We start from the raw sequence: 15,001 nt of genomic DNA on the forward strand, positions 1-15,001 counted from the left end.
ATTCACATCTCCTCTGCTTCTTCTATCTTGCAGAAGCTATACACTAAAATAGCAATCCATGTCACGATTAGTAAGGTCAGTGCTGTAAAGCCACCACTTTTTGCTCCATTCGCTGCTTCGAAGCACAGTCTGCAACCTTCGGCCTCACTTGAAAATAAGCCAACAACGGTACTTTCCCCCCCCCTTTTTGCTCAGCTTCAAGCTTGTTAATCCTTCGAATAAGACCCGAAATTATAACTCGTGCTCGCTCACACAATGGATCATCCAGCCACCTAAAGAAACGACATCGATTACAAGAGAAAAAACGACGCCCGACATTTGAAGTTGTCCACGCCGTTTTTGGCACCACCCAGTTGCCGCAATAACACCTCTTGGCCATACAATTATTCTTTAGCACAAAAAAAAAACTGATTTGAGGTGATTTTAATGGAGAATACATGACATATATGTATATATATAACAGATAATGGAAGAAGATGACCGTTAGAGACGTTTTTTACTATAATTTCATTTTTGCCCCTACTAAAATTAACGTTAACGGAGTAAATGGACGGAAAGGGTGTGAGTTCTGGCGCCAAAAATAATAAAGGGATGCGTACTGCATTTATAAAATGTTTGGGTTAAAAAGTGCATTTTGTCCGAACCACTGAGATGCAAAATGCAAATAATTTTATGTTTTAACCAAAGAATAAAAAATATGAAAAATAATATGCTGGCAACTGCAACTCTTTCAATGATTTATGGTAAAAAATCATATTTTGTTTTGTCAGAAATTGGCATCATGTCACTTGTACGTATCTTCAATATCTTGTTTTAGTCGGGTAGTCTATAGCACAGAATTGAATATCTTGTTTTAGTTAGTTTTTTGCATCCCGTTGTTGGACATCTCTTCCAAGAGAATTCATGGGTTGTTTTTGTTGGCTTTTAGCATCATGTCTTGTTTTCCACGTTTTAATTATATTGCATCATCTCTTCCAAGTCTCTTCAATTGTTTTACTGTAGTGAATCTTTTCTCCATAGTTTTGTTTTTCATTCCTGGCCTGGTGAGATTCATCACTCTTTACTTGGTTTATCATCGAGAATTTATGTTTTCCATTCCTGTCTTGTTTTGCTATGTTGTTTTCTCCATCATTTTGATCTTTGCATCGTATTTTCTTTGCAGGTATATTGGCAGTATACCTACATACTTGTGATTCCATAGCATTTTTACAATCGAATTAACAGCAACACTGTAATTCGAATCAAGAATTTCACACTAATTTGATAAACAACCTGCTCAAATTTGAGTATTACAAACAAATTATTTAGACTCAATTAACTCTTTTTTTCACTTCTAATCGATATTTATGTGTAAATATACCATCAATATTATGTTTTATATTATTACCCTAATATTTCTTTCTATAATATTGTTGATTTATTATTATTATTATTTTTATTTATGTTAAATTATTAAAGCACAGAGACCTTTTTAAATTCGGTATAAACCATCGTGAAATGTAGCCCCCTATCTTGAAACTCAACACTATTTTGAAATTCAGTATAAACTATAGAAGGCTTGAAGCTTTCATTAATATCTGTCGATTTATATTAAAAACTTTCTTCCTATAAATACCCCGGGAAATAAGAAATCCAGATAATAAACATGTTTACATTTAAAAGGACAAATCATTCAACCAAAACTGGAAAAAGATAAAACACCTAATCAACATTTTCTGTCAATTTAAACAACATGAACAACTCTAGAAAAGTAATTATGGTGACTGCTACAGTCATTACATAACTGAAACCAGGTACAATTTGTTGTGACATTACACTTGAGCTGTACCTTCAGTAAATTTTGGATCCTCACACCTGTATTTCCCATCTGGTCCAATTCCAAAGCCTTTTGGATCTGCGAAGACATTTTCCAACAGCTGGCTTCTAGATGGAGCTGGACTTTCTTCTGCAAACTCTACAGCTTCTTCTATCACTTCATCAATTTTCTTCTCGATATCTTTTAATTCTGCTTCAGTAGCGAGCTTGTTGTCAACCATGTACTTCTTCAAAGATGTGATTGGATCTCGAGCAGCATAGTGAGCCTTCTCAGCTGCCAAAATAAATAAAAAAATCATATAAGTTGGAAGATACAAGAATTGTAGTAATGTTATTTAGCAAAAATAAAGAGAAATAACTCTAGTAATGTTATGCATCAACTTGCCCACACAAATCTCACAAAATTTCAATGTAACAATCAAGGATAAACAACATTAGGATTCTTGATGAGAGTAGATGAAAATAAGTTTACACATGTATAAATCAGTTATGCAATGCATCCTTTGCAGACTAAGGGTATGTTTGGTATTGCTGTTGCAGACAGCAATGTAGACAACAATGTTGCAGACAATAACAGCTTTTTGCTAGACAATAACAGTTTTTTGCTGAAAAGCAGTTAAAAAACTGTTTGGTAAAATTTAAAAACTGCTTTTCGGAAAAGTGCTTTTGGCCTAAAAGCTGCTGTTAGAGAAAACAAGTCCCCCATGCTTTTAGAAAAAACTGCTTTTCAGCTGTTGCGGGAAGCAGATGCTGATTTCACCATCAAATCTTACCAAAAGCATCATTATTTTTAATTTTTTTCATCAACACATACGTATCAAAAAAATTACCAAACAGTCATCTGATTTTTACAACAGCACTTTTTTCAGCAGCACTTTTTCTAACACTTTTTCTAACAGCACAGCAATTTTTAACAGCAATCTCAAACAGAGCCTAACTAACACCACTGCAATTTGAACTAATCCGTAAATACAATCTGATAAATCTATGGCTGTACTACATATAATAATCTAAATTTTGACCTCTCATGCGTATGCATGATCATTTAAATGTTTGAATTCAAAGAAGCATGTCTCTAAATTCTAGAGTCAAAAGTATTTCAAAAAAAAAAATTCATATCGTATTTACAGTTTCAAGAACAAATGACCCTTATTATTACAAACATAAATGCATATAAGATAAATATTCCCAAACATGTCATCCCTCCTCTTATAATACTGATGTATCTAGAAAAAAGTTATCGTCCCAAGATCATTTGGGTCAACTTTTTTAACTAGCTTCACAGAGTTAAATATGGTAGTTACTCTGGGAAGGAAAGATTTTATCACCTCTCTTTTTTCCCTCTTAGAAGTTGTTAATGCTGAATGTGATGATGTAACAGAAGATGAAAGTTAACACAAAAATGACACATAAATAATATTGCTATCTCTAAAGTCCAGCAATTATATAGTAATGACACTATTTCTGACGAATATAGAAAGAGAGATAGGAAAAATGAGGCCGAAGCTCACCTGGGTCACGAAGCTCATCAGGATCAGCTAATGAGTGACCTCTGAACCTGTAGGTTTCACACTCAATTAGAGTAGGACCTTCCCCTCTTCTAGCCCTCCCAACAGCTTCCTTTGCCACCTCCCTTACCTTCAAGACATCCATCCCGTCAACATGAACCCCTGGCATCCCAAATGCCGGCCCCTTCTTCCAAATCTGTGGATCAGAAGTAGCCCTCAAATGGGACATCCCAATTGCCCACAGATTGTTCTCCACAACAAAAATGATAGGCAACTTCCACAAGGCTGCCATGTTCAAGCACTCAAAGAATTGGCCATTATTGCAAGTCCCATCCCCAAAGAAAGCCATTGTCACATGGTCACAATCAGCTTCTTTTAAAACTTCCCGGCGATACTTGCTAGTAAAGGCAGCACCCGTGGCCACAGGAATACCTTCCCCGATAAAGGCAAAGCCACCAAGGACATTGTGCTCCTTGGAGAACATGTGCATAGAGCCTCCCTGACCACGGCAACAACCAGTGGCCTTTCCAAAGAGCTCACTCATGACTTGGGAAGCAGGGACTCCTTTGCTGAGAGCATGGACATGATCACGGTATGTGCTAACAACAGAGTCCTCCTTTTTCAAGAGCTTGATGAATCCAGAAGACACTGCCTCTTGGCCATTGTACAAATGGACAAAACCAAACATTTTTCCTCTGTAATACATTTGGGCACACATATCCTCAAAAGCTCTTCCAAGAATCATGTCCTCGTAAACTTCCAACCCTTCTTCTTTTGTAATCAGCTGCATCAACGGGTCAACAGTCAGTCAAATATATATAAATAAGTGTTTCAATCAAACATGATTCTTGTAAAATAAATGCAAATCACATACCACTTTCTGATAAACCTATTACATCGGATTACTATTAATACTACAATTTTTACATCATTTCCAAGGCCAGGTTTTTTTTTTTTCGGATTCTAAGTTCACGTCATGCGTAGTCTTTAAACTCATCAGGATATCCAAATTCAGTAATAAAAATGTTTAAGAATCCGAGTAAAAGATTAAGAGGTTATCTACATAGATTCTCTCTAGGTAACATTGTTTAGTTGGCTGAAGCATGCATGATCTAATCATTAGCTACAATAAGTTAAACAAAAGCTGTTACAAATAGCATATTTTATTGACTAGCCCGAGGACATAATATTGTAGGTAGACGTCAATTTCTATCTTCCGCTAGCTGGAAATAAAATTTTGAGTCCTCCTAGCCTATAAAAATCAATCTCTCCTGCTACTAGTAGGGAAAACATGTTATTCAGATAAAACTATCGATAGCTCATGGAAGCAAGCAAGAGGGTTTTACTGAATTATAACTAAAATTGGGTATAGTGGTGTGTACAGTTAAATAATAAATTGGTACATTAGTACTGGTATTACAATTGAACGTTTGCAGCATCACGAGATTTGAACAGAAATGAGATATCGATAATTGGGTTGATAAATTATAATTCAAACAGTCTTACAAAGAATTAAAACAAATTGATTAAAATGAGAAAATAGAAGGGTACCAGATTGGAGGAGGTATCGGATTTGGGCTTCTTACTATCCTTGATAACATCCGATTTGACAGCTGCAACAGATCCGAAATGGGTCCGACAAGAAGAGATAATGGGTGTGGAGAGGCGGAGTTTGTTGATGGATCCAACAAATGGGGATGATAAATTGTTGATGTTGTTGGTCTTGTTATCGGATCTTGGGCTCAACAGAGACAGAGGCTGGATGATTTTGGCTGAGAAAGCCATCCTTCTAATCTCCCCTTAGGTTCTCTCTCTCTCTCTCTTTATCTCGGCGAGAATGGATGAACAATGGCAATATTATAGAAAAGAGAGAGAGTGTGTTTAGATATATATGTGCAGTGGAGGGTGTAGATAAATACAAAGGGGTGATGAGTAGGAGGAGAAATCAAAGAAATGAAAAGTGGGACGGGGGCGGAGATAACAACGAAACAAGCCCCTTTGGTTTAGTGAGTCCTTTCTTTGTAAATTCCGCCCTTTTAAATGAAATCACTACTCTCTCACACACACCCGATTTCCACCTGATGCTAACCCAATTTCCAACTGCCTATTTATTTATTCATACCTCTTTTATAAAAATCGGAAGATTTTTTAAAAATTACCGATAAATCGCTCAAAAATCGGTTAAAAATATTTGTCCTATTTGACCGATTTCCGATAAATTGCCGATTAATCATTCAATTTTTTAAAAATCGTCCGATAAATCGTAAATCAGTATCTCAACCGAATAATTCCGATTTCCGAAATCTGTAACACTGCTTCATACCCCTTCTGTTAAATTTGGTACACTTATCGCTGCTAGGTGCGGATAATCGAACAATGCAAATTGAATGTGAATTGAAAGTACATAAATTACAAATTTGTAGATTGACTGCAGATTTTATTTTTAAATGATCATAAAAATTAAATCACAACCGCAAATCACGATATATATTATATATATCACACATATATATATACAAATGATCAAATAGAAATTAAACTTAAAATAGATAATATAAATTAATCTAAGCTCATTAGAGCATCTCCACGCTGATCATCTGTTATGTATAATGTCTATGTGGCCGTCTAATATACCTAATATGTAAAAAATTTATCATTCCAACGGGAGGCCCTGTTAGGTATATTTTTAGATGACGAGAAAAAGGCACGCTACATTTATTAAATGTACCCCCATCATCTAAATCAATACACGTTAGCTCACCCCAGTTCATGCTTAAAATATGGTCTAACACTTAACCTAATCTTATCATATATTCTCTTTTATAAATATTTTTTATAACAAATAACATATATCTTAAGTAATTTTTAAATATTATTTATTAATTAACCAAAAATAAAAATTCTAATATTATATTATAATAAACTAAACTTCAGTTAAAAATTATATCTATATGTAGGTAATGTTTGTTAATTTTATTTTTTCCATTTTTAAATATGTTATTATATTTATAATTGCAATAATTTTTTATTTTATAATATTTACTTTAAAATATTTTCATAAATATAAAAAAAATATTGTCATTAAATATTTTTGATTTTAATACATGTTTTATTTTCAATTGTATTGAATATAAATAACTTAAATTAATTTTAATTTTATACTGAAAATTAAAAATAAAATAATATTTTGGATACAGCTAATGAATATAGCTAATATCACTGGAGCATAAATCCTTACAGTTACAACAAAATTTTAACTAATGGTGTTTTAGCTAATAAGTTTACCCTTGGAGATACTCTTAGATCAATCTAATCTACTGCCCCTAAAATTACCACACTCAATCTTAGCTTTTCTCTTCCGTTTTTAATTTGATTTACAGTAAGTTTTTTTTTTCAAATCCGGTTTCACTGTATTTTTCTACATCTCTCAACGATCGATTTGCATATCATATGTGTTATATTTTGAAGTAATTTTAAAAAAATATTTGGTTTCTAGTGTTTATTCTAAAATTATTTTCTATTATATTAGCCCTATATATATATATTATAAAACAACGTATATAAAAGTTATAGAATAAAAATTTTGGGCCTTTGGGGTGTTGGGCTTTGGGGTACTATTCTTTTTTTGTTGTTGTAGTATACTACTTATGTGTTTTAAAATTTACAGTAACCATGTTGAACATTTTAATTTTACAAAATTGTAAGATTTGGTATGTATATTCAAATGAACTAATTTATTTATCATTTATCGTACAAGTCGGTGGTTGAACCACAAGTCGATCCGCACCGACCGCAAGTCGCGGTTGAAAAAGTCGCGATTAACCGCAACCGCAATTGTGACTGAGGTTGGAGATTTAAGAAAACCGCTATATATGTGTTGGGTCCCAATGTGTTTGTAGAAGGGGGGTTGAACACAAACGTTACCAAATAATCGAATAAAATGCGGAATAAAAAATGTGAAACAAAATTCAAGTTAAATAAAAATATTATTAAACTTGAAATGTGTTACAACAACTGTATCGATTACAAGGTATTAATCTCAAATCAATTATCACAAATTTAGAATAAATTCGACATGAACTTTTTCTATTTTTGCAATAATTAGAATCAAATGCTAAACGCGATTTGAGATTAAGTTCTAGGGATTTTAATCCGCTAGATTGATACACAAGAACAAGATAAGTAATTCTAGTGGTTTGGATTTAACATTAACAAACTAGAATTTTGATCTTGATGTAAGCAGAGAAGAAAATAAAATGTTTCAAGAGGCGGCTGCTTTGTTCTTGACTTGTGTGTCTTTTGATTGAGATAAAAATGATATGCTGCTTCTCTGCTTCTATTTAATCAATCAGCTGAATCAATTGAATTGGAATGACAATCCTTTAAGCTTGCAAGACTTTCGGTAGGACAATTGAATGAACTAGCAAGACAATCTGAATGAACTAGCATGACAATCAGAATGAACTAGCATGACAATCATCCTCCTGATGTAACTTTCGGTGTGACAATTGAATCTGGCCTAGCATGACAATCGGTATGACAATCCTGATTGTCATGCTAGTTAATTTTCAATTGTCTTGCTGATTTAATGCTTGAATTTAATCCAATTAAACTTCTGAAAATTCCTAAAATTCCTAGAATTAATTCAGAATTAATTAATCAATTAATTCAATTAATAAATAAATTATTCTTCACAGATATAATTTATTTTCTTAATTAAATTAGATGACTTAATTAATTAATAGAGAATTAATTCTAGTCTTGAGCAGCAACCATTCTTCTGCAAACCTTCTGAAAATCACTGAAAATTATGAATCAATTCCACCACTTCAACGTTGACACTCGATGTACTGTCTGGTTCATGAGTGACTAACTTCCGTGACGTTTCTTCATGTCTTGACTCTGACACTTTGATTTTCTTCAGATTAAATCCTTGTAATTTATTGATACCCTGACGAGATCTCTGTCACTTGATTAAATCCATGATCTTGATTTATATCACTGAGGCATGATCAACTTCTTGAACTTCTTTCAGTGAATAAATTCCTCAAGTCTGTAGATGAACATTGTCTCTGAATCCTTTGACAGATATTACTTTGCGAGATCTCTCTGACGGTCGATCCACTATTTACTTATTACATTCTTATTTGAGTTGAGTTGTATCCTCGAATATACAAATAGGTCTATGACATATGACTTACAATCTCCCCCTATTTGTTTGTTAGACAATAACACACAAATACCTAGAGGATAACTCAACTAACAAATAAGAAAAAGATATAAACATACATGCAAAGTAAATAGCAGAAAAGTTCTGGATGAGATTTAACATTTTCCAGATTCCAAGTAGATGTTCCTCTAGACTGAACATATCTTCAAGTAGTTCCATCTTCATTTGTACAACCACATTTCCTGTTGAGAAGCCCATATCTCTTGCTTCTCCCCCTATGAGAATCAACTGATTAAAGAAGATCACCTTTGTTTTACCACCTCTCCCGTACAATAGGATCCGCAGATAAAAACCAATGGTACTCCCCTAACAGCTTCTTCCCTTACTAGGAAATCACCTTGTGTTTACCACCTCTCCCGTACAATAGGATCCGTAGTTACAAACAACAATGGTGTGGTGTAGTGTACAAGTAGGATCTTTTTCTTACTCCCTGCTATTTCTCCCCCTTAGTTGAGGAATCCTCCAAACTATTACTTAAGCTTCTATCTCCCCCTTAAAGAAGGAATGTATGCCGTCGTCTGAAGGAGTTCTCATATTTCACTTGGTTGGAAAAGAAATAACAAGTAGTTTCTCTTTCTTTCTCACTGTGAGTGTGTGATCCTGTTTTAGTGTACCTCACATGTGTTTCACTCTTCTCTCCACTCGTGTTTACACTCATTCTCACGAGTGTATCACTCTTCTCTCATAGCTCCATAATCCAGTTGTACCTGCAAGGAAAATCACCTTAGCCATCCTTAAGGAGGTCACAGGTGGTGCAATGGGAGTTCACAAATCCCCATCCTTGTTAAACTCGTCAGATGAATCTGAGTCATAATTTACAAGTTGCTAGTTTCCCTTTTAGGGTTCCAGATTTGAATTCTGGGAAGGTAAACAATGATCCAAAGAATTTAGCATAAAGATCAAAGTTCCCTTCTAATGCCTGTGAAGACATTTCCTTGTAACTCATCAGGTAATATCTGAATCATTGTCAACAAGTTGCCGATCTGCGCCTATGTCAGATCCACTATCCGCAGATGCATCCAGGGGATTTAAGCCTGGGGAGGTAGACACTGACCACTGACATATGGCTTTTGGATCAGTATCCTCTCCTAACACCTGTAAAGGCAATTGGTCCACTAACGAACCTTGAACAATCGAATCTGACCTTAAAATGGTCAAAACTCTTGTTTCCGTCAACTCATCCTTTGTGTGTGTAACCTCTCCTTGTGCATCAAGAATTGATTATATTTGAAGTGGTGACACTACATCGGATACCTTGGCCGACAGGCAAAATTCAATAGACGCACCCTGTTGAGAGAATGAATCTAGTAACTGTTTTTGTGCCTTTTCAGCCATTACATCTTTTTGAGAAGATGTATGGGGGCTAGCAGTTGTCTCGGTTTAAATACTACTCATCTATGTAGGAGACAGAGCTACTGGGTTGACTACAGAACCTTCCTTATGTGGTGCACTAAGGCACTATCTCCCTCACGCTCATTCATACTACATTTAGTGGTAAGAGAGTGTTGGTTGGTTCTGTTTTTGTGTTTGTCTTTACAGTCTGGGATAGACGTTGTGGGTTTTCAACCTCATGACTGTTAATGAAAGAAAGTCATTGGAGACTGAACCTGTAACACAGAATATATGGTAATAGAGAGAAAATGATTTACAATAGTGATTTCAAAAGATTTTACATGAAATAAGAAATCACTAATGTAGAAAGAAGTTTGATTTTTTTTTTTGTTTTTCAATATGAATGAGTTTTTGATAAAACATTGATCACTTAGGGTAAAGTCTAAGTAATTCTCATTCATGTCAAAAGCTTACAAATATCTGCAACATAATGTTAACAAGATATCATTGACCGATACTTGTCAAGTACTTTAGATACTAATTGTTATGTTGCATAAGCAATATACCACTGCACATATAAAACAATATGATTGTGCCTAGTGATAAGAGAGTTATAAATATGACGACTCTACTTATTCATATAAAATTGTAACTGCAGTTAGAGTGCCATACCATGTCTTTGACGATTGCTTGAGCAGTATACTAGTTCATACCAACCTGAAGTGAGATTGTGAAGAAGAGATTGCATAGTCCAATAGATCTGCAGCTGCAAAGTCCATGAACTGTGGTGCACTGACTTCCTCTTTTAACTCACCAATCAGGAGTACACTTGTACACATCTTACTAGAGTACAATTCCAAGTGTAATGTGCAGCAGGTGCCTGATATGTCGTAATATTCTCAAGTCTCGTCACTGGTGCTATATGTTGGATACTGCTTCCTGATAATAACCTAGCACAATATACAAAATTACAATGATAACATTCCCAGCTTGCAAACAGCCATATCCCTCAGATAAACCTTTGCTGTTATCTCCAAAGGTAACCATGGGGCCAGCTTTCTCAACCACATTTGATAGCAGGGCTCTATCTCCGGTCATATGTCTTGATGATCCACTGTCAAGAATCCACACTACCGGTTATACTTGTTTAAAGCCCTGCACTACAAATGGATTAGACCTTCTTCGGAACCCAAACTTGGTTGGGCCCGGCATACTTGTAGAACTGTCCTTTGTCAGGCAAAACAACATTTTTAATTTTAATTGTCTCAACTTTCTCAATGACTGAACATTTGACCTTGTAAATAGCCTTAACAAATTTCTGTTTAAGCTTAGGCACAAATGTCTCCTTTCTAGCCTTAGAAGGACTGGCAGTCTTAGACCTATCATGCTTCTTGTTATTCACATGCTGACGAGGAGTAGTCTTATCATTAGACACATGCTTACCATTAAAATAAGCATACATCATATTAAAAGCACAAGACATACAATTAGCAACACCACATGCTTTATGAGAGTGATTAACAGCAGGCAATTTATGCATGGTAGACATGGCATTATTGTTATCCAACTCATGTGTGTCTGAGTTAGTCTCAGTTGCTTTCACAACTTTGACTGGAACTTTCGACTCACTTGACTTGGAAACAATCTTCTCATTAGCATGATCCTCAGCACGTATTTCTTCATGAATAACAGAAGAGGTCGCATCAAATGGTTCAGCAATTGATGCTTTATAGAGGGGTTCATCAACACCCTTAAGCACATGTGGTACTTCCCTCCCTTTAGCACATACATGAGGAGGGGAGTTTATGCCTAATTCTCCAATAGCAGCATTGTAATCATAACCTATTCCAGATGTTTGATTAACAGCTTGCTTACTGTAGAACTCTTTAGCCTTCGAACAAGAATTGAAGTAGGCTCTAACCTTAGTCTCAAGACCGGTGATCTTGTCTTTGAGAATAGTTTCGAGTTTTCTATAACAGTCAACTCTATTCTCTAGAAAAGATACCTGTTCTTTTAGTTTGTCTTGATTAATGTGCACAAGTCTTAATTCATTGACCTCTTTCTCAAGGTCTGTGATCTGTAAACTTAACAGTTCATTATCACGACGTGCACAATCTAAGTTACCTCTTAGATGATAAACCATTTCAGCATCAGAAAGTTTTACCTCTATTCTTGACGATGAAGCTTTTCCATCAATAGCCATAAGAGCAAGATTTCCTTCATCTTCATCTTCACTGTCAGTATCATCCCAGCTTCTTCCCTTTGCCAGATAAGCCCTTTCAGAGTTCTTTCTTACTTGCTTTGGCTTCCTACATTCTGTGGCAAAGTGTCCCAACTCATTGCAGTTATAGCATCTAATGGTGCTTCGATCAACCATCCCTGTTTTGTACCCACCACTGCTGGTGTTAGAGGATGAAGATCCACCTTTCTGGAATTTGTTGTAGTTGGACTTGTACTTAAGCTTGGGATTCCTCCTGAATCTGACATGGGAGAATCTCTTGACAATTTGGGCCATTGATTCATCTTCCAATTGCTCCAGCTCTTCCAAGGAATAAAAATCATCACTTGATTGATTTGTAGTAGGAGGATCATATTCTGCTACTAACTCATTTTCCTCACCCTTGGAAAACTGTACCATTCTTTCTAACTGTTGAGATTGTTGTTGTTGTTGACCTTCAGCTACAAGTGCAGTAGATGTGCTGACCATTCTATCCTTCCCGTAGACTTCCTTCTGTTGAATCTGCTCCAACTCATAGGTTTTTAACACTCCATAGAGTCTGTCCAAAGAAATCTCACTCAGATCTCTAGCTTCTCTAATGGCAGTGATTCTATGTTCAAGATGAGCTGGCAGTGTTAAAAGGAACTTTTTGTTGACCTCCCTGATTGAATAATACTTTCCATTGATGTTCAGGTTGTTGATCAACGCATTGTACCTCTCAAACACTTCAGTAATTCCTTCTCCTGGATTTGATTTGAAATGTTCATATTCAGAGGTTAGGATTTCCAACTTGTTCTCCCTAACTTCCTCTGTGCCTTCATTAATCACCTCAATAGTTTCCCACATGTGTTTGGAATTTTTACAGTTCATCACATGTCTGTTCATCAAGGGATCAAGGGAATCAATTAATATTAATTGAAGGCTGGCATCCAAGGAGGCTTCTTCCTTCTCAGCAGGAGTAAAATCTTCAGGCTCTTTTGGATAGGTTCTAGCTTCAGTAGTCACCACACCATCTATTATTACCTCCGGTTCAATAACCATCGGAGTTTTTATACCCTTCTTTAACAAGTTTGAATATTTGGGATTTGCAACTTGTAAAAATAATAGCATCTTCTTCTTCCACATGATATAATTCTCTTTATCAAATTGTGGAATTTTAACGGTTCCAACTTTATGTGAAGTCATATGAATTTTTGAATAAATAAAAATTCAAGGAGTTGAAAAATCACAAAAGTCTAGGATCTTGATTTGTTCGTTAATCAGAAGGCTCTGATACCAATTGTTGGGTCCCAATGTGTTTGTAGAAGGGGGGTTGAATACAAACGTTACCAAATAATCGAATAAAATGCGGAATAAAAAATGTGAAACAAAATTCAAGTTAAATAAAAATATTATTAAACTTGAAATGTGTTACAACAACTGTATCGATTACAAGGTATTAATCTCAAATCAATTATCACAAATTTAGAATAAATTCGACATGAACTTTTTCTATTTTTGCAATAATTAGAATCAAATGCTAAACGCGATTTGAGATTAAGTTCTAGGGATTTTAATCCGCTAGATTGATACACAAGAACAAGATAAGTAATTCTAGTGGTTTGGATTTAACATTAACAAACTAGAATTTTGATCTTGATGTAAGCAGAGAAGAAAATAAAATGTTTCAAGAGGCGGCTGCTTTGTTCTTGACTTGTGTGTCTTTTGATTGAGATAAAAATGATATGCTGCTTCTCTGCTTCTATTTAATCAATCAGCTGAATCAATTGAATTGGAATGACAATCCTTTAAGCTTGCAAGACTTTCGGTAGGACAATTGAATGAACTAGCAAGACAATCTGAATGAACTAGCATGACAATCAGAATGAACTAGCATGACAATCATCCTCCTGATGTAACTTTCGGTGTGACAATTGAATCTGGCCTAGCATGACAATCGGTATGACAATCCTGATTGTCATGCTAGTTCATTTTCAATTGTCTTGCTGATTTAATGCTTGAATTTAATCCAATTAAACTTCTGAAAATTCATAAAATTCCTAGAATTAATTCAGAATTAATTAATCAATTAATTCAATTAATAAATAAATTATTCTTCGCAGATATAATTTATTTTCTTAATTAAATTAGATGACTTAATTAATTAATAGAGAATTAATTCTAGTCTTGAGCAGCAACCATTCTTCTGCAAACCTTCTGAAAATCACTGAAAATTATGAATCAATTCCACCACTTCAACGTTGACACTCGATGTACTGTCTGGTTCATGAGTGACTAACTTCCGTGACGTTTCTTCATGTCTTGACTCTGACACTTTGATTTTCTTCAGATTAAATCCTTGTAATTTATTGATACCCTGACGAGATCTCTGTCACTTGATTAAATCCACGATCTTGATTTATATCACTGAGGCATGATCAACTTCTTGAACTTCTTTCAGTGAATAAATTCCTCAAGTCTGTAGATGAACATTGTCTCTGAATCCTTTGACAGATATTACTTTGCGAGATCTCTCTGACGGTCGATCCACTATTTACTTATTACATTCTTATTTGAGTTGAGTTGAATCCTCGAATATACAAATAGGTCTATGACATATGACTTACAATATGGTTTAGTGCGATTTTGACCTCTCAACCGCACCATACCTAACGGCGTACACCCCTATCAATACCCGTACGATTGAGTATCCCAAAGTGATTAAAGTCTTATCATCGAACGTTCTAATTCCCGAATTCCATTTATTAGTGTTAGGTCCGTAATCAACTATAGAAGGAGGGTGAATACAGTTTATGCAAATACTTCGACAAAGCTTCAACAGAATCGACAGTTTTTATATTAACAGATAAAAACTGATTACAAACGTACTCTCTCAAAGGATGAACAAATATCCTTAAA

General features: G+C 34.9%; 1 protein-coding gene across 1 annotated transcript; it reads right to left on the reverse strand.

Annotated features, from left to right (window-relative positions):
* Positions 1-1,622: 1,622 nt before the first annotated feature.
* LOC141670861 (pyruvate dehydrogenase E1 component subunit alpha-3, chloroplastic) lies at positions 1,623-5,336 on the reverse strand. Its single transcript, XM_074476904.1, has 3 exons — positions 4,875-5,336; positions 3,327-4,107; positions 1,623-2,089 (listed from the first exon to the last, which is right to left on the reverse strand). The coding sequence occupies exons 1-3, from the start codon at positions 5,106-5,108 to the stop codon at positions 1,812-1,814; spliced, it is 1,293 nt and encodes a 430-aa protein (XP_074333005.1). The 5' UTR covers positions 5,109-5,336; the 3' UTR covers positions 1,623-1,811.
* Between the last annotated feature and the right edge of the window lie 9,665 nt (positions 5,337-15,001).

This window comes from Apium graveolens, chromosome 7 (assembly GCF_009905375.1).
Source record: "Apium graveolens cultivar Ventura chromosome 7, ASM990537v1, whole genome shotgun sequence".
NCBI lineage: Eukaryota > Viridiplantae > Streptophyta > Magnoliopsida > Apiales > Apiaceae > Apium > Apium graveolens.